At 39.6% G+C, this 23,635-nt stretch overlaps 1 protein-coding gene across 1 annotated transcript in view; it reads right to left on the bottom strand.

Annotated features, from left to right (window-relative positions):
* Nucleotides 1-15,950, bottom strand: part of LOC132559395 (fibrocystin-L-like) — a gene marked incomplete at its 5' end in the record, with an annotated part of 84,140 nt that extends 68,190 nt beyond the window's left edge. Inside the window, 13 exon segments of the mRNA XM_060224007.1 lie at nt 677-865; nt 1,368-1,547; nt 2,848-3,089; nt 3,736-3,919; nt 5,931-6,063; nt 6,801-6,925; nt 7,592-7,855; nt 9,078-9,183; nt 9,605-9,727; nt 10,628-10,776; nt 12,720-12,840; nt 13,003-13,169; nt 15,805-15,950. Of these exon segments, the coding sequence (XP_060079990.1) occupies nt 677-865; nt 1,368-1,547; nt 2,848-3,089; nt 3,736-3,919; nt 5,931-6,063; nt 6,801-6,925; nt 7,592-7,855; nt 9,078-9,183; nt 9,605-9,727; nt 10,628-10,776; nt 12,720-12,840; nt 13,003-13,169; nt 15,805-15,950 (2,129 nt within the window).
* Nucleotides 15,951-23,635: the final 7,685 nt, after the last annotated feature.

Genomic DNA, 23,635 nt, shown 5'->3' with positions numbered 1-23,635 from the left:
CCTGTGGTTGTACTGAAGGAAAACTAATTTTAATCCTATAGTCCCCTGTGGTAGTACTGGAGGGAGACTTATTTCAATCCTATAGCCCTCTGTGGTAGTACTGGAGGGAGACTTATTTTCAATCTTATGGTACCCTGTGTTACTACTCGAGGGAGACTAATTTCAAACCTATGGTTTGTTGTGTTAGTTCTGGAGGGGACAAATTCAATCCTATGGTCCCTTATGTTAGTACACGAGGGGACTAATTTCAATCTTATGGTACTTTGTGGTAGTAATGGAGGGAGACTTATTTCAATCCTATAGTCCCCTGTGGTAGTACTGGAGAGAGACTTATTTTAATCCTATAGTCCCCTGTGGTAGTACTGGAGGGAGACTTATTTCAATCCTATAGTCCCCTGTGGTAGTACTGGAGGGAGACTTATTTCAATCCTATAGTCCCCTGTGGTAGTACTGGAGGGAGACTTATTTCAATCCTATAGTCCCCTGTGGTAGTACTGGAGGGAGACTTATTTCAATCCTATAGTCCCCTGTGGTAGTACTGGAGGGAGACTTATTTCAATCCTCTATTCCTCTGTGGTAGTAATGACAACTCTATAAATAGTAATATCCTTGTTCTCCCAGTGTTACTTTAGGGTCCCAATTATTACAATAAATATATCGTCCCCTCCAATAAAACAATGATAGGGAATTAGGATACCTGAATGTAGGTTGTAAGTAGCCTCAAAGCCATTTAAATGGACTTGTACATCAACTTCATAGGATTGCTTTGGAGCAACTTCTATTTTCCCATAAAACTGTATCCCATCATTATCATTACTAGTGTAATAAATATCTCCTGGTTCTGTCATCTGGATACGGAAGGTACCTTAAAAGAAAAAATGGCTTTGATTAGCTCAACTACAGATTGAGAGGTGGTCAGAATCATATCCATTAGATATAGGAATATTGTAAAATTTGTCTGTTCTGTTCAAACTATAGTGACCTTATCCTCTCGAGGTAAACAGAAAGCATCCATATCTGCTAAAGCTGAAAATAATTTTCATTAATCTACAGCTAACAAGCAAATTAACATCTGATATATATAAACTTCATTTAACACAGCTCCAAAACAAGCAATTCATTTATATCAGTCACTGTTGTTGGCTAGAATGGAAGGGTATGAGGATGAGGAGCACAAAGCAGTACCTGAGAAAAGTTCATGTGGTCAAGCGGTCACCTGTCCATACCTTGTCACTTCCACTCGGTGAGTCTGAAACCCAATCTTGGTGAAAAGCATGTGCATTCTACAACTATGGTACCTGACCACCAATTAATATCCAACTTATCAATTACCAGCAGTATTTAAAGCATGTATCATCATCACATACCTGTCCTGACAGCAGCTCCACTTTTAAATCCACCAGTTACTATGTTGCCATTTGGTCCATCAATCTGCTGAATTTTAAAAGTATTATATGGTGTATTTCCTGACCAAGAAATCTCCACATAATCTCCGGTCTCAACATAGACAGGAGAAGGATTCCATGCAAATCCAAGCCCTAGGGTACCTGAAACACATAAATCCTCATCATGATTATTGATCAGTATCATCAACATCATCATTGTCTCTTACTGTAATCAACTACACAGTCATTGCAATGTTATAAAACTTTTGTCATCCTCAACGTCATTGTAGCATCATTTCTAATGGAGGAGTAAAATTTTATATACTTTGCTCTGTTTCCCAAATTTGGCCACACCCCTCTCTCCCCAAGTGTGACAATTATAACATCATTACTGTTGGCATAGAAACAAGCACAGTGCACCATTAAAAAGGTAGTATTGGATTAATTGGTCAGTTAAAAATTGCACTAGTTTAATTAACATAATTCACAATCTACTGCAACATGTAAAGGGATTGAAAGACATAAGTAACCTTCTTCATTAATCAGGACAGTATACTGAAAATCACTTATATTTTGCATGGAATTCATTCTTGCACATTCCAATCCCTCGCGATTGTTTGTACAAAAATAATTCTGAATGACATTTATGTTGATCGTGTTACCGATAAATTAAATTAAATTTGTGAATTTTAAGTTATATCTAGATCACCGTTCACAAAATCCGTGAATACGTCTGAAGAGGTAAGAACTAACAACAAGTAGTCACAAAATCTAAGTGATTACCGTCACAACAATATTCATATATTGATCTCAACATTTTATTTCTGAATGGTTACATCAAACCCAAAGTCTTGTGCTATTAATTGGTGATTTAGACAGACTTGTTCATGTGCTGATAACCACAGGGTGGTCTGATGGGGCAGTGGTAACGCACTCGCCCTTCACCAAGTCGTCTGGGGTTCGATTCCCAAAACGGACTTGAAAAGGTAAGGGTTCACGTGGGTTTTCCCCGGATACTCTGGTTTCCTCCCACCCCTCATGCTCTTAAATCTAGGTCAACAAGAGTGACCAGTAGAAGTTGAAATAATTTTTTTTGCAATTATTGTCAAATAAATAAAGTTTATATATATACTTTGTTGATGAAATTTAGCAATGTTCAATATGATTGATTCCATTGACTTTAAGCAGTTACATAATTAGGACACATCATTTAACCCCATGACCTCGAAAGTGGATAAAGGTCAAACATTTGAGTTGTTAGCCCTACTAAACACCATTACTACTGGTCAAAAAGCATGGCTCTACCTGTCAAGTACATCATAGTCAGTAAGAGGTTTTCATCTGTGTGGGAAATTTTACACTAAACAGAAAGACAAGAGACAGACGGACTAATGGACAGAAAATGGATATCATACTGGTTGATTCCCATAGATAAGAAATCTTATATACAATTACAGCTTACTTGAGTGTCCGGAATTGTCCACGGTATGATTTTTGACAGTGTATCGTATCCGACATTCGAATCGGGTGTCTGTCACTTCCAACACATCACATGGAGTTGTACCAACTAAAACAGTTAGGTTGTCGGCATTTGTACCGAAACCTTGACCAACACCTGTGATGACAGTCCGTCCAAACAGGGATCCCTCCACAGGTGAAATAGCATCCAAAGTCAATGTGTAGCTAACATCTGCCACACCAGGTCTATATCAGAAGAAAAAACATTTGATTAAATATGCCATACAAAGTATGAAATTTTAGATTCTGCATTTTGTAACTTCTGGAATTGTCATTTTATGTGCATGGATGTAAAATTATGATAAATTGCTTAATATGTTTAAATTAAGAAAACATTATCTGCTGCAATATTCATCTACAATTTTGTGAATTAAACGCCAAAAAAGACTATATCGTAATATTGTAAATACTCTCAAATTCTAACAAATTTTGAAAATTTAAAATGTATTTATCTGGCAAGAAGTCCATGTTTGGTAAGCCCACCCATTTGTATTCAAACCAATGCTACTTTGTATCAGTACCTTGACCTTGTGACCCCAAAAATGTTGTATCAAAACAAAAGAACAATTGTATGAATTAATGAAGACTTGTCACTAAACTACACACAGACTGTTGACCTACATTTATCTCCCCTCCCCTGTGGATGGCAGACATCTCACCCAAGGAGATATTCTTTAAACCCCACACCTGAAAAAGCTAGATGCGATATCTCCTCCAGGGACATCACTGAAAGCTAATTCCCTTTAATTGTAAGAAAATTTTCAGAATTTATACATACATGCACCCTCAAACAAATACACATATTGATCCAACTATTATCTGCAATAATTACCCTCTTACTGCATAGCCATTGTTGCCAACTTTGACTTTGATTGGGTAGGATCCAACTCCCTGTGATGGGAAGATACCAGTGATGGAGGTGTCTGTAGATGCTGTTACATTTGCTGAGATATCACCAATCAGAACTAATGGTGATGTTCCAAAGTTAACACCGGAGAGTGTAAACGTACCACCGCCTACAGAGTAAAACAGAAAACCTCAGTTGTTAGAGAACAAGGATCCATAGCTACAAGGTTAGGATCACACATTATTACATGTAATGTGATGTGTGCAGGATGTGTGCACAATAAGAAAACTAGGTTTTCATAGAGCTACACACATACACATAATTCAGTAAGAAGCCATAACTCCGTTCACTATGGTTGAACAAGCTTAAAGTTAGTGTTGCATGTAACACTCGTCCCCAGCCATTAGTTAAATTTTCTAAGCAACATTGACCTTGATAGCAGTGAACAGATGTCTCATTTTCACAATATAAATTTTTGCCTTCAGAAGCCAGTGTGTTGACAGGAAGGACAAAATAACCAGAAAATAACATGGAAAAATCAGGGCCGAATTGAGGCACAACATACGCCTGTCGCCAGTCTTCGATGGAGAAGCAGTATTTGCCTGAATAACAAAGTTGTCTTGGAATAATCTGAATATCATTTTGGGGAGTTTTAGCCATTTCATACCACCATTTGCTAATATAGTATGTGAACTTATGATTTTATACAATATATACTAAAAAGGAGAGTTTATCAAAAATCAACTAATGGGGAATAACTCAGAAACTATGCATGCAAGGCAGGCAATTTTTATACGCAACACTCCGGCATCTCTTGAAATACATGTGTACAAATTATGGTGACCAGAGAGCAAGGAGTCATGAAATTATGACGCGGACAAGGGAAGTTTACGAAAAATCAACATAGGGGAATAACTCAAAAACTATGTATTAAGGGAATTTTTATACACAACACTCTGTCACCTTAAGATATATATGTGTACAAAGTATGGATGTACGGACATATGGACGTATGGACGGACGGACGGACGGACAACAACGCCATACCATAATACGTCCCATCAAACGACAGGCATATAAAAACTTTTAATCTACTTCCTTGTGCTTAATTCTGTATGAAATTTAAATCAGGTTTATCATCCCTAATTCAATTAAGTGATTATCTGGAAAACAAACTAAAACACTGACATGTCAGAAAGGACCCGGTTTTGTGTCTGACCTTTAAGGGTAAATTCAACCATTCTAGTCACATATTCAGTATATGCATGACAAGATGTAAAATTCGACCTTTGACATTGATTAGGAGGCTACTGGTGTTATTCTGACAAATTTCATTTTCCGCATCTTTGATTCAGGGTCCTAAAAATAATGATAAATGTCTATTGTAGTAAGTGACCTTCACAGCCTGAAGAGGTTCGTTTTTGACCCCTAACTCAATCTCTGTCATATATTTCCTAATAATATTTAATTGCATCAAATTTCAATACAATCAGTCAACCCTATCACATGTTATCATCTGGAAGCCAAAATATGAGGATAAGCGTTGATCTTTGGTAACATTTACCTTCGTAGTTAACCTTTCGACCCCAAACTCAATCGCATTTTTCATAACTTCATAAGCTAATATTTTGTGAAGTTTCAACCATATATATCTATACTTTCTGAAGTTATCATCTGGAAACCGAAACTTGCCAAAGTCTATTTTTAGCATCAAAGACCTTTTGACCCCTAACTCAGTCCAACTCAGTATTACCTCATAAGCTAACATTAAATGAGGTTTCATTCAAATCAATCTACCTTTTCATCCAGATAGGCAGACAGACAGTCAAACAGAAACAAACACTATAGTTATCTCCAGTTTCAATGACAGTGGACTAAAAATAATGTTGATAAAATTTGTCCGAGCTATGTGTGTAATGAACTCCCTATGAAGTTATATATTGAAAACTACTCAAGTTATCATGCTAACACCATGTGTGCCCGTCGGCCCCCAATGCCCAACCGACAGCCCTACCACTGCCCGCCCTACAGCCTTTCAACCAGTGTATAAAAACAATGGAACATGATGGCAAAGAAACAAGTAGACATTTCCTGGAATAGCCCCAATAAACCACTGTCTTCAACAACAAATATTTAATTCTCATCTTATACAAATAATTCTTTTTTAATTTTGTACAAACCAAGAACACTGGAACTGGATGGTGAAGCAGAGAGAAGTTGAGAGGTAGAGGATGTGTCATAGGTGAACTGTGTATCTGAAGTCAAATCCTGGTTGAGGTTAGATACCACAACATCCTTTGCACCTGCTGTGTCCTGAACGGAAATCAACAAAACTGGCAAGTGTTAATATTTCATTCAAGTCACAGTTTCGTTCAGTACTTAAATGAATATAATTTGACTTTAAAACAATGTTGCAGGATAAATAGAATGCATGGTGTCAGTGTCTTAAAATATAAGCCGTATTTCGGCTCGGGGCTCACCACTTTTGTCTTTCTTCACCCTTCCCAGAATACATCTTAAATTCTATTATGACATTAACATGCTTATAACAAATTTCATAACCCGAAGTTCTTAGTTTATTACTGCAGTTTTTTGATTGGTCAAAGTTCTGATATTTTATGAATGAAATAATTATATGAATGAAAGTAGTATTTTCCAAATCTGTCACTAGATGTTGTCATTACTCAGAAGACATACAAATAATGACGATTACAGCATAGAACAAACACGACTGAGAGTTGTTGGAGTTGTTTGTGTCAAAAACTGTATCCATGCAACGCATCATTCCTGAGAAATGATGGAGCATCAGCACAGAGAATACTATGTAGCCGCTAATTTCTGCAGGTCCATATCTTCGTGATTTTCTTACAAGGAATGTAGATTTCATGATATGGATGAAAAAGACATCTAATACACTTGTGTCTTATCACTTTACGAATTAGATTTTCTTGATCACGTTAAGAAACCATGAAATGATAAAAATATCATCCACACAAAACAAATTGGCTGTACGGTATGAGAAATGGACACAATGTCAAAATTTTCCTTACCGAACCAGGTGTGGTACAAATAATCTGTCCTGACTCAATTGATGTCACCTGACAAGGATTTCCTCCCACTTTCACAGTGGCATCTGGATGAAAACCGTAGCCAGTCAACGTCAATATTGTTCCACCTGTAAATCACAGACAGCAAGAAAAGGGTTAACACACTAACGATAAGGAGCAAGGTCTGTTATTCATCATCATCACAAAATACTGACCTTAACTCCATAACTACGGGATAATGACATTGCTTTCATTCTTTTTTTCCCGTTTTTTTTTTCTTTTTTATTTTTGTTTGTGACGACATTGATGATAAATACATTGTGTACAAATTATATGCTAACAGCACTTCAAGTTTGTTGTGCGATCCTTAAACTGTATATTTGTCTTTTACTAAAATTCCCTGTACTGTAGCTATACAGTAAGACTTACCTCCCAGACTTCCCTGTACTGTAGCTATACAGTAAGACTCACCTCCCAGACTTCCCTTTACTGTAGCTGTACAGTAAGACTCACCTCCCAGACTTCCCTGTACTGTAGCTGTACAGTAAGACTCACCTCCCAGACTTCCCTGTACTGTAGCTATACAGTAAGACTTCCCTGTACTGTAGCTGTACAGTAAGACTCACCTCCCAGACTTCCCTGTACTGTAGCTGTACAGTAAGACTCACCTCCCAGACTTCCCTGTACTGTAGCTGTACAGTAAGACTCAACTCCCAGACTTCCCTGTACTGTAGCTATACAGTAAGACTTAACTCCCAGACTTCCCTGTACTGTAGCTATACAGTAAGACTTACCTCCCAGACTTCCCAGTTCTGGAGATATAGTCTGAACACCCTCCAAGATGGTAAACTGAGTTGATGAATCTATGGGAGCATTTCCAACCCCATCAATATGGACAGCAACATTGGAAGGTCCTGAGGGTGCATTAGGAACATTACACTGGATCTCAGTGCTTTTGAAAGAAATTACTTCACACAAGACATTACCAATCCGCACTGTAGGTGTTGAACTGAACCTTATGCCTGTCACCGTCAGAACCGTGCCAAGTACTTGTGATCCTGGTAACACATCCAGAAAGATATGGTATTAAGAATCATAAAAAATTGTGCATAACCTTTATGTATATAAAACAAGGCAACAGAAATATCAATGTAATCCCCCAGCAGCTCCATCCTGAGTGAATTAAAGCAGATAGACAAGTTCGGAAAGTTTGAGTAAAAACCACTTTTGTATAGAAAAAATATTCCTATATCAACACTCAAACCTTTGTTGCAATATGATAATTCTTCATTATTTAAATCTAGCCATCAGAATTTCATAAAGGGCAACACCTATCCTTTGAAAAAACATTTGTGGTCTGATGGCGCAGTGGTAAAAAAATCGCCTTTCACCTGGACATCTGAGGTTTGATTTTAAAGAAATACTCTTTAGTGGAAACTTGATTTTATTGAAATATGACTCAACTGATTTTCTGATACTAATTTAAGAAACTAGTGATAGACATATGAATTCATAGATTTTAGTTCACCAAAAGAAGGATTACAACTGCACATGAGGTTCGAACATTTGGAGACACACAATATCCAAAATGGAAAATTTAAAATGTTGGGATTTGTGCATAATATACACTGTAAAATCATTTATACTGCGACTCACAATTCCATTGTCAGAATACATCTGCCACATATTTTTTCTGTGTGCTGCAGTGATGGCAAACAGCTGTAATTTAACATATGCACTAATTTTGAGAAAATTACTTTCTTGTTTACTTAAAGAATTCTATCAAAATTACAAAAAACTTTTTAAACTTGTTTTTTAAAACAAAAAAATTTTCTTTTCAAAAATTCAGAAAATTGTTTTTTAAAATACAAACTGTCAAAATTTCTGAATATTTAGTAAATGATAAACGATAAATAGAATACATGGTCAATGTCTTACAATATGCTGCTCATTGGTTCTAGACAAAACGACAAAAGTGGCTCATCACTTGTGTCTTTCTTCACCTTCGCCAAAATACAGTTTATACTTTGAGACACTGACCATGTATTCTCTATATATAATCATTAGGCTCAATTTTCACGGTTTTTCAAAAATTCATGATTTCATTGGCACTTCATGTTGTGCCTAAAATACTAAATACAGCACAATAAACCTACTACCACTGATTTCAATAGTTCATAGACATATAAATTTGAGGACTATGATGAAACACCCCCCATACCTCTCATGAAAATGAATGATTCTACAGTACTGTTTTATAGTACCTTATATCTGTCTTACCTTGGAGTGGACTTAAACCAGTAATAATCGGTGTGATATCACTGGAATAGGTAAACGTACAACTCCCACCACAGGCCGCCGGTATGCCATTGATTGAACTTGTCACCTAACGAACAAAAATTTGATATTTAAATATTACACCAAATATTACTTATATTGTATTTAAGAACATAAAAGTAAAATACATTCATTACGCAATGTGAACAGTCTTAACTCATTTTTATCACTACATGATAGAGTGAAACCTTTTTTTAAGACCAACTTTAAAAAAAAAAAAAAAAAAAAACACCTGTCTATAAAGACCACCTTTTTGAAAAGACCACCTGTCTATGAATACCACCTGAAAGACTTTTCACAGGACTCCACTTACATTATGGTTCAAGGGGCATAACTCCCATAAAATTATTGTGACATTTGCCCATAAAAATGCTCTGGCATTTATAACATCCATAAATGCCAGAACAGATCTCTCCCTCCCTCGTCCACCATCAAGAGTAGGTGCATATGAAAAGGTTGATAATCCTTACCTGTTCTCCTTCCTCAGCTGCGCATGTCCAGTCACCTCCAAGCTCCTTTAATTTTGTACAGCCATGGATCATAGTTGATATTGCCATATCTGGGATATTGCCCGTCAGGCCAACAGATTCTGCCTGTTGATATAACCACCACAAATAATTATTAAAAAACTTCCCGTGTCTTGGTATCGCTAATATTCATTTTTCAATTGCAAAGAAAATGAAACAGACAGATAAAGAAAAGCTGTTATTAGACAAGAAAAACTAAACACACAGTAAATGTTAAAAATATAGGAAAGGACCTGTACCGGTATGTAAGATACATTTCGGCATAGTTTAAATTTTCCGGACTTCAATCTTTCATAAATACAATCAGTCTAAAGTGTGATGAAATGTATATATTTTGGGGTTGATTTAACACTTATGAAAATTGAAAGTTAGTATCGAGAGTGTAAACATCCTTTGGTGGAAGATTTCCTGTACAAAATATTGAAAATTATCGACAAAGCCAAACTGACCATAGGGTAAAGATTGGTCTATGGGTAAAAATGACCATTGGGTACAGATTGGTCATCAGGTTAAATTGATGTTGGGTAAAGATTGGTCACAGGGTAAAATTGACTATAGGGTGAAAATTGGACAGCAGGTAAAATGGACTATTAGGTAAAGTTGGTTGCCAGGAGAAACTGAAGACTGAGTGAAAAGTAGGTCAGGGAGTAAAACTGGCCAATGGGCAATGATTGGTTAAACTGACTGATGATGGTAAACAAATGAAGTAGACCATTGAGCAAAGATTGATTAAGGGGTAAAACTGGCCATTTATGAATGAAGATTGGTCAACAGGCAAAATTTACCAATGATTGTTAATTGGTCACCAGGTAAAATTGACCAATGATTGATAATTGGTCACCAGGTAAAATTGACCATTTGATAAATAATGACCAAAAAAGTTTTTAATGTCTGTAAAGGTATTGAATTTATTGGTATTGCAAGCTTAATGCAATAATTGTCATTTTTATCATGCATATAACTTACCGTCATTTCTGGCAGGTTTCCTGTACGTGAGACCCATGTTACATGCCACTCAAAGTGGGAACAGTTGCCAATATGTACAACATCCACATCTTCTCCATTGTCTCCAAATATTTGTTCGATTTCTAGTGCTGTTGCTCTGACTGGCACACCTGTTCATCAATTAAAAACTCAAATAATTCATACTTAATACAGAGTGAAAGTAGAGTCTTTTTTTGGATGGGGACGAGGGTGTTGTTTTAGATTTGTTTTGTTTTATAACAAATGTACTAAAAACTTCAATTCCTCATAAAAAAGTTAACAAAAAGTATGGAGGATCTCAAAATATAACAAAGTAAAATATGACGTAAAATGACCCCTTAAACCATACAAGAAAAACCCATTAGTACAGGTAAAACCAAAGTGACCCAACATAGTGATTAATATGAATTATCAGTGAAGAAATACTGCAACCTACCAGTCAAGTCAATGGTTACAGGTTAAAAGTATCATTAAAGTTATAGTAAGAGGTTAGGATAACCATAGTTAAGTGTTTAAACCATTGCTACTGGTTAAAATCATAGTTAAAAGTTTATAAGTTACTGGTAAAAAAACATTCTTAGAGGTTTATGACCATAGCTACAAGTTAAAACTATAGCTACAGGTTAAAACCATCGTTAGAGATTAAAAATAGTAACATGTTAAAACAAGGGCTGTCAGAGACAGGCTATGTTTTCCGAATTGGACAGAGTTTAAGTACGAAAAATAACAAAGGGTAATAACTCCTATAAAATGCAAAAGACGAGTCATGGTTCTTGAGCACTTAACGTTGAGATATATCTACCTATGTTTCATGTTGATGCCACTTTCAGTTTTAGTGTAATACTCCAAACAAAATTTAAATATGGAAAATAGCAAAGGGCCATAACTCCTAAATTATACAAAAGAGAGTGATTCTTTATGTGCACTACACCTAAAAATAAAAATACTTACAGATTAAAACTGTAGTTTAGATTAAGATTATAATTATAGTTTAAAACCATAGTTACAAGGTAAAACCATAGTTACAAGGTAAAACCATAGTTACAGGTTAAAACTGTAGTTTAGATTAAGATTATACTTATAGTTTAAAACCATAGTTACAAGGTGAAACCATAGTTACAAGGTAAAACCATAGTTACAAGGTAAAACCATAGTTACAGGTTAAAACTGTAGTTTAGATTAAGATTATACTTATAGTTTAAAACCATAGTTACAAGGTAAAACCATAGTTACAAGGTAAAACCATAGTTACAGGTTAAAACTGTAGTTTAGATTAAGATTATACTTATAGTTTAAAACCATAGTTACAAGGTAAAACCATAGTTACAAGGTAAAACCATAGTTACAGGTTAACAGGTTAAAACTGTAGTTTAGATTAAGATTATACTTGTAGTTTAAAACCATAGTTACAAGGTAAAACCATAGTTACAGGTTAAAACTGTAGTTTAGATTAAGATTATACTTATAGTTTAAAACCATAGTTACAAGGTGAAACCATAGTTACAGGTTAAAACCGTAGTTTAGATTAAGATTATACTTCTAGTTTAAAACCATAGTTACAAGGTGAAACCATAGTTACAGGTTAAAACTGTAGTTTAAATTAAGATTATACTTCTAGTTTAAAACCATAGTTACAAGGTGAAACCATAGTTACAGGTTAAAACTGTAGTTTAGATTAAGATTATACTTATAGTTTAAAACCATAGTTACAAGGTGAAACCATAGTTACAGGTTAAAACTGTAGTTTAGATTAAGATTACACCTATAGTTTAAAACCATAGTTACAAGGTGAAACCATGGTTACAGGTTAAACCTAAAACCACTGGAACCAATAATATAAGTCACTCCAAAGAAATGTTTTATATGTTGTGCTGAAAGCAGTTCTCACTTCATTACTGTTTTAAACACGATCATGGTATAAAGGTCAATGTTATCAGATTAATCACTTATTTCTTTATGAAACATGAAGACAGAACAGTGAAATAAGCCAGCAAAACAGTTCCTAGTGATAAGAAGAATCGTGAAAATGGAAGAAAACCTGTCACCAACTGACCAGTCTTTATTAAATACTCACTGATCGACTTGCCCATGAACCCGAATGTGACTGAACCATCCACAGGGTAACTAGCAGCAGTCAGCCTTTCATTGGTCATCTCTCCGCCTGATCCTATCAGGAACTTGTTGTTCTGCTCTTCCTGTGTAATTATACACCAAACAGAGTTGATCATCACTGTCCTCACAGTGATAGCAAACACAAAGCTTCATGCAATGGAAACTCAAAATTACAAAGCCTTTTTGTAAATTTTTTAAATTTCTGTAAAATTTAGGACTATGATAGTAATGAAAGGAACACTTACAATTCCAAATAGTTTGAAACGGGGCAATTCATGGCCACATTCTTGAGGATCCAGGGTTATACCATAGCTGACACTGCCATCATCATTGTTAACCTTTGTCACATCAATACCTTTCAGTAATTGACCTCCAGGTCTCGGCTGTCGTCTAATCATGTTCACCATATCATCTATCAAAAACAGATTGTAGCTATATCATTTAACATACATACTATATCATCTAACAAACTATGTAGCAATATCATTTAACATACAATGTAGCTATATCATCTAACATACAATGTAGCTCTATCATCTAACATACAATGTAGCTCTATCATCTAACATACAATGTAGTTATATCACCTAACATACAATGTAGCTATATCACCTAACATACAATGTAGCTCTATCACCTAACATACAATGTAGCTATATCATCTAACATACAATGTAGCTATATCATCTAACATACAATGTAGCTCTATCATCTAACATACAATGTAGCTATATCATCTAACATACAATGTAGCTATATCATCTAACATACAATGTAGCTATATCATCTAACATACAATGTAGCTATATCATCTAACATACAATGTAGCTATATCATCTAACATACTATGAGGCTATATCATCTAACATAGAATGTAGCTATATCATCTAACATACAATGTAGCTATATCATCTAACATACAATGTAGCTCTATCATCTAACATACAATGTAGCTCTATCATCTAACATACAATGTAGTTATATCATCTATCATAGAATGTAGCTCTATCATCTAACATACAATGTAGCTATATTATCTAACATACAATGTAGTTATATCATCTACTTACAATGTAGCTATATCATCTAACATACAATGTAATTATATCACCTAACATACAATGTAGTTATATCATCTATCATAGAATGTAGCTCTATCATCTAACATACAATGTAGCTATATTATCTAACATACAATGTAGTTATATCATCTACTTACAATGTAGCTATATCACCTAACATACAATGTAGTTATATCACCTAACATACAATGTAGTTATATCAACTACTTACAATGTAGTTATATCACCTAACATACAATGTAGCTATATCACCTAACATACAATGTAGTTATATCATCTACTTACAATGTAGCTATATCATCTAACATACAATGTAGCTATATCACCTAACATACAATGTAGCTATATCACCTAACATACAATGTAGCTATATCACCTAACATACAATGTAGCTCTATCATCTAACATACAATGTAGTTATATCACCTAACATACAATGTAGTTATATCACCTAACATACAATGTAGTTATATCACCTAACATACAATGTAGTTATATCACCTAACATACAATGTAGTTATATCATCTACTTACAATGTAGTTATATCACCTAACATACAATGTAGTTATATCATCTAACATACAATGTAGCTCTATCATCTAACATACAATGTAGCTATATCATCTAACATACAATGTAGCTCTATCACCTAACATACAATGTAGTTATATCACCTAACATACAATGTAGCTATATCACCTAACATACAATGTAGTTATATCACCTAACATACAATGTAGTTATATCACCTAACATACAATGTAGTTATATCATCTACTTACAATGTAGTTATATCACCTAACATACAATGTAGCTATATCACCTAACATACAATGTAGTTATATCATCTACTTACAATGTAGCTATATCATCTAACATACAATGTAGCTATATCACCTAACATACAATGTAGCTATATCACCTAACATACAATGTAGCTATATCACCTAACATACAATGTAGCTCTATCATCTAACATACAATGTAGTTATATCACCTAACATACAATGTAGTTATATCACCTAACATACAATGTAGTTATATCATCTACTTACAATGTAGCTATATCATCTAACATACAATGTAGTTATATCATCTACTTACAATGTAGCTATATCATCTAACATACAATGTAGCTATATCATCTAACATACAATGTAGCTATATCATCTAACATACAATGTAGCTATATCATCTACTTACAATGTAGCTCTATCATCTAACATACAATGTATCTATATCATCTACGTACAATGTAGCTATATCACCTAACATACAATGTAGCTATATCATCTAACATACAATGTATCTATATCATCTACGTACAATGTAGCTATATCACCTAACATACAATGTAGCTCTATCACCTAACATACAATGTAGCTATATCATCTAACATACAATGTAGTTATATCATCTAACATACAATGTAGCTATATCATCTAACATACAATGTAGTTATATCATCTACTTACAATGTAGCTATATCATCTAACATACAATGTAGCTCTATCACCTAACATACAATGTAGTTATATCATCTAACATACAATGTAGCTATATCACCTAACATACAATGTAGTTATATCATCTAACATACAATGTAGCTCTATCACCTAACATACAATGTAGCTGTATCATCTAACATACAATGTAGCTATATCATCTAACATACTATGTAGCTATATCACCTAACATACAATGTAGCTATATCATCTACGTACAATGTAGTTATATCACCTAACATACAATGTAGCTCTATCATCTAACATACAATGTAGCTCTATCACCTAACATACAATGTAGTTATATCATCTAAAATACTTAAAAAAAGATACTTTATCCAAATTCAAGAAAATTATTCACTGTGCATTAAAGAAAAATGTATAATTTAGACAACACCCCTACCACAACTCGTACTGAAATTGACAACTTCTAATCACCATTGAAATACATGAACTTACCTGATTCATAATCAAAGGGATCCTGTTTTATTACTGTGAGAGCATCAATCCAGAAGTCTCCTTCATTGGAAGTCAGTTTAGCACTGACAACACTGACACAATCTCTGTGGATCACATCCTCAAACTTGATGCATGTGTAACTCCAGCTGTGCAAGATCAACAGATGTAAGAACATTTTAGAAATATTTTACTTACTACAACAGAACTACTTTACCCAAGAAAGTTTCAATAACAAAGCACACCACACATCACCAGTGAGTGGGTTATTCATTGTCACCAGAGAGTGGGTTATTCATTGTCACCAGTGAGTGGGTTATTCATTGTCACCAGTGAGTGGGTTATTCATTGTCGCAAGTGAGTGGGTTATTCATTGACGCAAGTGAGTGGGTTATTCATTATTCATTGTCACCAGGGAGTGGGTTATTCATTGTCACCAGTGAGTGGGTTATTCATTGTCACCAGTGAGTAGGTTATTCATTGTCGCAAGTGAGTGGGTTATTCATTGTCACCAGAGAGTGGGTTATTCATTGTCACCAGAGAGTGGGTTATTCATTGTCACCAATGAGTGGGCTGTGTATTGTCATCAGTTAGTGGGTTATTCATTGTCGCAAGTGATTGGGTTATTCATTGTCACCAGAGAGTGGGTTATTCATTGTCGCAAGTGAGTGGGTTATTGATTTTCACCAGTGAGTGGGTTATTCATTGTCACCAGTGAGTGGGTTATTCATTGTCACCAGTGAGTGGGTTATTCATTGTCGCAAGTGAGTGGGTTATTCATTGTCACCAGAGAGTGGGTTATTCATTGTCACCAATGAGTGGGCTGTGTATTGTCACCAGTGAGTGGGTTATTCATTGTCACCAGAGAGTGGGTTATTCATTGTTGCAAGTGAGTGGGTTATCCATTGTCACCAGTGAGTGGGTTATTCATTGTCACCAGTGAGTGGGTTATTCATTGTCACCAGAGAGTGGGTTATTCATTGTTGCAAGTGAGTGGGTTATCCATTGTCACCAGTGAGTGGGTTATTCATTGTCACCAGTGAGTGGGTTATTCATTGTCGCCAGTGAGTGGGTTATTCATTGTCACCAGTGAGTAGGTTATTCATTGTCACCAGTGAGTGGGTTATTCATTGTCACCAGTGAGTGGGTTATTCATTGTCGCCAGTGAGTTGAGGTTTTTTAATGTAAAACCAATTTTCATGATGTAATACTTACCATAACTTTAGTATGCAAATACAGTACCTACACCCATCTTTGTATCCCAACAACAAAAGATTCAAAAGAAAAACAATCCCGCCCTCCCTACGATCCATGAGCCATCACGACAGGAACGCAGAGTGATCTCCCTTCCTCTAATAACCTTTATGGCGTAAACCCCACAGAGGGGCAGCCAGGCAGATAAGGAAGAGGGGAGGATAGGGTGGGACTCCATAAAGTTATGGTAAGTATTACATCATGAAAATTGGTTTTACATTAAAAAACCTCAATTTCATTTCAGTAATAATTACCATAACTTTAGTATGCGAATTCGTCTTACCGTAGTGGTGACTAGAAGCCAGGCAGCCCCTTCAGCACAACCAAAGTAGTAGGGAGGGAGAACAGAGTGCTAAAGTGAAGGAAGGGACCTCTCTGTGAAAGAGCAGGTGTACCCACATGCCGCCGTACGGAAAGACATGGCCCGGGGCTAACGAGGAGGCCCAGCCACTGACTATGCCACCACCAAAGGTCCCAATGATACAGGCCTTCTGAGTGGGAAGCTAGGGATCACAGATAAAAATCTGTTAAGGTATCCCTGCCCTGCCAGAATACTGCAGACATGACCTCCTGAAAGGAGGACTCATTGAGAGAAGGGCCCAGGATGAAGCAAGGGCCCTGACCTCGTGAGACCGCGCTTTCACTCTCGCCCGAGCCAGATCATCAAAATGCTCGTAAGCATACTAAATCACCTGGCAAACCCACCTGGAAACCGACTGGGAGGAGATATCTCATTGCCCCTGTTTAATGGGCAAAACAGACGGGATCGAGAGCCCCGCCCCCCCCTGGTTTTATCAAGATAAAACCTAAGAGCCCGACAAGGACAAAGCAACCTATCTCGCTCCTCCGAGCTAGTCACAGCCAGGATCCTGATGGGATCGTGCGAGAACCCCGGAACCTGATTCTTCGCTAAAAACAACTCTATTCATAGCAAAGCCTCTGATTAGGGCAGAAAGAGAGGAGGACTAACCGATCTCCTTCCTGCCATAACAAGCAAGAACTCTGGCAATAGCTGTACGATAGCCAGCAATAGTGCCAGGTGGCAGATAGCGGTACCTAAACAGAGAGATTAGGAATTCCGCAATCAAATGCAGAGGCTTCGAATGAATAAGCTTCCTTGCCGACACACCAATCACAGAAGATCATCCAACGTGACTGGTAGACGGCAGAAGAGGAAGCCCTGATTGATTGCTCAATGCAATCGGACACCTCTTGAGAAAAGCCTGCCTTGGCGTGGCTTCCAGAGATAGCCTCAGCGCGTGAAGGTGGAGGATCTCTGGTCAAGAGTGTGTCGTTCTGGGCCAAGGCTGGCGAAGGAGATTCGGTCTGGTGGGGAGAGCCAAGGGCTCCTCCACCAGAAACGACAAGAGCTCCTGAAACCAAGCTTGCCTCGGCCACAGAGGGGCTCTCAGAAGTAAGGAGCAGTGATGCTCCCAGAACTTCTGTAGAACCCTGCCCACCAGGTTGAAGGGAGGGAATGCATATGCATACGTCCCTTCCTATTCCAGAGAAAGGGCGTCCACAGCCCACGCCTTACGGTCTGGGACCGGGGAGACGAAGGTTAGCAGCTGGTTGTTCAGGGAAGTGGCAAACAGGTCTATAATAGGTCTGTCCCACGCCTGACAATTCCCCTTGAAAATCAAGGGACACAGCTGCCATTCTGTCAACACCGGCTGGTGGCGCCTGGAGAGTGGCCACCAACACACTCAGCCTGCCAGAAAGATGCTTGACCGCTATGGTCAACTGCATGTCCTGGCAGAGAAGATGGATGTGGATGGAGAGGGCACACAGGACATGAGACCTGGTGGCCCCTGTCTCTCCAGATACGCGACAACTGTTGTCGGTAGCCACACTTTGGACTGCAGGATACCCCTAAAGGACTGCAGAGCCAAATGAACAGTGTCATCTCGAGTACACTGATGTGCTCCGAGAGTTATTCGCCAGACCACTCCCCCATCGAGGTAAGCTCACATTCCTGTCATGAACGCGTCCATGAACAGGATCATAGAGGGGATAGGCTTGGTCAGAGGTACCCCGTGGAAAACGTTCTCCTGAATGGTCCACCAGCAAGAGAACTCCCTGACCGACTGGGTAAGCGGGATCCAGGCCTCCTGGATGACGGAACCCAGTCAGACAGGAGGAACATCTGGAGAGGTCCGATGTGAATCCTCCCTAGGGGGACCACATATGCCAAGGAGTTGAGATACCCCAGAAAACTGAGGAACCAATGTACCTGGACAAGTGACCAAGTGATGAAAGTCAGAGCCAGAGCCCTGACCTTCTCAAACTTCTCCAGAGGTGGAAGGGCTAAGCCCCGAACCATGTCAAAATGGTTCCCCAGGAAGAAGAAGTCCTAATATGAAGGAACCTCTGACTTCTCTCTGGAAGGAATGAAGCCGACTCTGAGCAAGAGTTTCAGGACCAGACGAGTGTCCTTCACTAACGATTCCCACACCAAAAGAGGCATGAGGGAGTCGTCGAAATAGATGTGGACGTCTATTCTGCAGGAGTGAAGGAAACACCAGCAGCAACTTGGTGAACACCAAAGGAGCTGTCGTGAGCCCCAAGGGCATCTCTGCCTTGGCAGCATGGTCCCTACTTCCTCCTGGAGCACCCGTGCCCTTTCTGAATCCCCGGGAGGAGGAAAGAAACAAAAACGGCCAGGAGGTGAGGGACGAATCCTGAAGAAGGGGAATACCTAGACCCTCCCTGACCACCGACAAAAGCCCAAGCGTCCTCTGTAATATCCTGCCACTAGGAAAGGAAAGCAGAGAGACGTCCGCCCACAGGGAGTTCCGGATGGGGCAGATCGAGCCCCTGCCAGACCAGAGAATCGTCTGCCCACCCGGAGCCTGAGCCTGCAGGAGAAGGACAAGAGCCCGGGAAAGGAGAACCACCGTCCACCCGGCCATACCCTTCGCCTTTCGCGGCCAAGAAGCAGAAATAGTCAGGAACCCTTCTTCTTGCCCCCAGGAGGTTTCTTACCCTTCCTACCCTTCCCCTTGTTGCCGTTGAAGTGAGGTTGGGACTTGGGCTGTGCAGAAAACTGAGCAGCCGAAGACTTCGCCTTCTTCTTAGGAGGCACTGACCCCTGCGAGGCACTGGCCTTCTCAGCCTGAAACCTCTTCACCAGAAGTGCTGAGGCGACCGAGTCCTCCTTCATATCCTTCTGAACCCAAGGAAGAGCTCCCCTGAACAGGGTAGAGCCCTAGAAGGGGGCATTCAACAAGCGGAAACGGTAGGGTTACTGGACTGGGCGGAATTTCAGAACTGAAAACTGCCTAGCCAACACGGCATTGACGAGCAGAGAACCTGCAAGGCTGCCGTGTCCTGTATGTCGGCTGTTCTGTCTCGGATAACCGACACTCAGGCAAATCGGATACCCTGTATAGACAAACTGTCAGGAAGTCTATGTATGACAGAACTTGGATGGAGAGGTGCAACATTCTCTCCATCCTGTGGTGCTCTTTGGGATCGAGCACCACCTGGTCCACTGATTTGCCGGGCCAGGCAGCCAGCTGTCTCAACTCCAGCTGTGCTGGTTGAGAGGCCAGCTGCCCATCATGTGTGGCATAGTCGGAAGCTGAAGCCTCCGACAATTCACCAACACTGAGCTGCAGACCGACAAACCCGAGAGCACGGGTAGAGAAGGAGTCCTTCTCTAAAACCGGAGCCCGGGCCGTGGCCAGAACCGAAGACATGATATTGCCTTCTGGCAGAGACCGATCTGAGCGAACGGAAGCCCGAGGAGCCACCAGGGAACCCAGAAGGATGGTGGATTCAGGCGCCGACGATGCTGAGGCGGTGGGCAAACCTCCGCCCTGAGAATCCGGGAGATGTTGGCCCGGAGGACCCGCATCCCAGAAAGCACATGCTGAGCCTCAGCTTCAGCAGTCTCAGGGCCATCTTCCCCTTGTGAACCCTCTTGGCCCAGGAGAAAGATGAATGACATCGTCTTCCTCTGCCGAGCCCGCACCCTCGATGTCCATCTCCTCCTCAATAGAGACCGAAGTCCCCTTGGGAGGAACAGGGGCCGCCAGAGGAGCCATCTCCGCAGAGGGGAACTCCTCTTTATGGCATTTGGACGCAGCGCGACCAACAGCTGTAGCTGTAGGCTTGGGTCGGAGACCCGAAGCCGACCCCTGGGAACAGGAGACCGACGGGTCCGCGCTGGAGGCGGAAGTCCTTAAGGTCTGGCAAACCTTTATAGGACCGGCCAACAAGGCCCCCGAAGTAGCAGAACATTGGGGGGATTCCGCACTGCTATAACATCTCCTAGAGGAGAGACCAACCCCTATGGGTTCCACGAGTGAAGACCCATGGGGTAAAAACCCAAACCCCTGAGGGAATGGGAACGGTCCAGCGGGCCGGGAGTGACCCCAGAACTGGCCAAGATGGCCTGCCTGAGTCTGGGGCTGGACATCCTGTCCAAAGGACCAGGATGAACCGCCACTCCCACCAGGTGGAAACCCAGACATGTACAGGCTAAGCCCGTAACTGCTGAGTAACTGTTGGTACCCAAAACCATCCGCAGGTTGGCCTGGGCGACCCAGGAATAAGTGCCCGCAGGCACCCCTACTCCCTGAGCCTGGGGGAAAGGGAGACCGGAAACCGGACTCCTGGCCTGAAGCCCCAAACCCTTGGAGGAAAACCCCCTGGGAAACCCTGCACTGGGAAATCTGGATTGGGACGGAAGTCCCAGAGCCAGAAGCCTGTGAGGGTGGGAAAACAGACCCCGCGCTGACACCAGGATTAGTGAACTCAAGTGTCACTAATCCCCGTAGCCACAGACAATCCTGACAAAAAGTCTGTGGCCCCTGAACCTATACCCGAAGGCACAGTTCTGGAGTCAAAGCGGCCCCCACCAACGACGCCACCTGGCGTGCCGAGGTCCCTGAAGGAATCAGAGACCTCGACCGGAAGTCCCTTTCCGACGGTAACACCGCCGCCTATCGAGAGCTACCGGCCAATTCGACCCTTGACTGCGCCGAGTCAGGGTCGGGCTGCCCCCCCCCTACTCCAGGACGCACCTGGACAGGGGGAGCCACCCCCTGCTGAAGGGCGGAGCTCGGTGGAACGAGAGCACCCCCAGCAGGAACGCTCTGGTTCAGAACTTCAGGAGGGAGGTCTTAAAAAGCTTACTTCCCTTACCGGAAGAAGAGGACGAATCCCTCTTCCGGCGGAAAGTTAGCTGGAAAGGCATGGAAGCCTAAGCAGCAGACTCCATGTGCAAACAAAGTTCACATAGTGAGGTCTGGCTGTAATGTCGGCAAATGGGACAGGTATCATGGGGTTCCCATTATCTATAGAAATAGGAACATCCATGCGCTGACCCCCGACGTAAACCCGGCACCTTTATCCAGCATCGAAACAATAAAAAATTGTAACAATGAAAACAAGGATAAAAAGTTTTCTAACAATCAAAAAACTACGAACGAGATCATAAAACCTACCGTACGCAGCAAGATTGTACTGCAAAAAAAGAAAACGGTCGTACAAAACGGCCGACAAAGCAGCAAGAAAACAATTTCAACTTCACGAAAATCCGAGTGACGAGACAAGTAGTCACTCACTCGAACACGCGGAGTAAAAACACGGCCGGAAACGAAGTTCTCGAACAATCAAAAAACTACGAACGAGAGCACAAAGCCTACCGTACGCAGCAAGATTGCACTGCATAAATAAAACGGCCGTACAACACGGCCGACAAAGCAGCAAGAAAACAAATTCCAACTTAACGCAAATCCGAGCAACGAGACAAGTAGTCACGCACTCGAATACGTGGAGGAAAAAACGGCCGGAAATACGGTCAAAATAAACAAATGACAATACTTAATTTCACAATATAAGTTGGGAGATGGGTTTATAGACTACTAATAGAGTAACAATATACTCAAACGACAATGGCAGTACGAAGAGAAGGAGTAAGAAAAGCACTTAGCTCAGACACCTCCGCACTCGTCGGCAGCCATAAAGGTAAGAGGAAGGGAGATCACTCTGCGTTCCTGTCGTGATGGCTCATGGATCGTAGGGAGGGCGGGATTGTTTTTCTTTTGAATCTTTTGTTGTTGGGATACAAAGATGGGTGTAGGTACTGTATTTGCATACTATACTAAAGTTATGGTAATTATTACTGAAATGAAAATATACATATATATCAGACTAGAACAAGTATTGAAAAGCTAATTGACAATTATATCATAATTCATTGCTAGTAAGACTCGTTACAAAAAACATGAATTCATTCTGGTATCAGTAATTAATTCAATTTTGAACTCAAGGTCAAATTTTTGCACAACTAGGTCTTTCAGTACCTCATGAAGACAGCTTGACCCATAAAAGTTGACATGACATGATTAGAAACCCTCATTATTTTTTTCTTGTTGAATAAATGCATGTCTATAAATGTATAAAAAGCTTTGTTAAGATATTGTGATTAATACAATAATTTGACGTGCTTCTAATGTTTAGGCAGAATTTTATAAATTCTTGTGAACATTAACTCTTGTACATGTACAGTTGAAACTCTTTATCTTGAACTCAAGGGACCGTAGAAAACATTTCAACTTATCCAAATTTC

The sequence above is a fragment of the Ylistrum balloti genome, unplaced genomic scaffold (assembly GCF_031769215.1).
Source record: "Ylistrum balloti isolate Yb309-2 unplaced genomic scaffold, AGI_CSIRO_Ybal_v1 Utg370904, whole genome shotgun sequence".
Classification (NCBI taxonomy): domain Eukaryota; kingdom Metazoa; phylum Mollusca; class Bivalvia; order Pectinida; family Pectinidae; genus Ylistrum; species Ylistrum balloti.
Note: the sequence above shows the minus strand (reverse complement) of the source record. Positions and strands in the feature narration are given on the sequence as shown.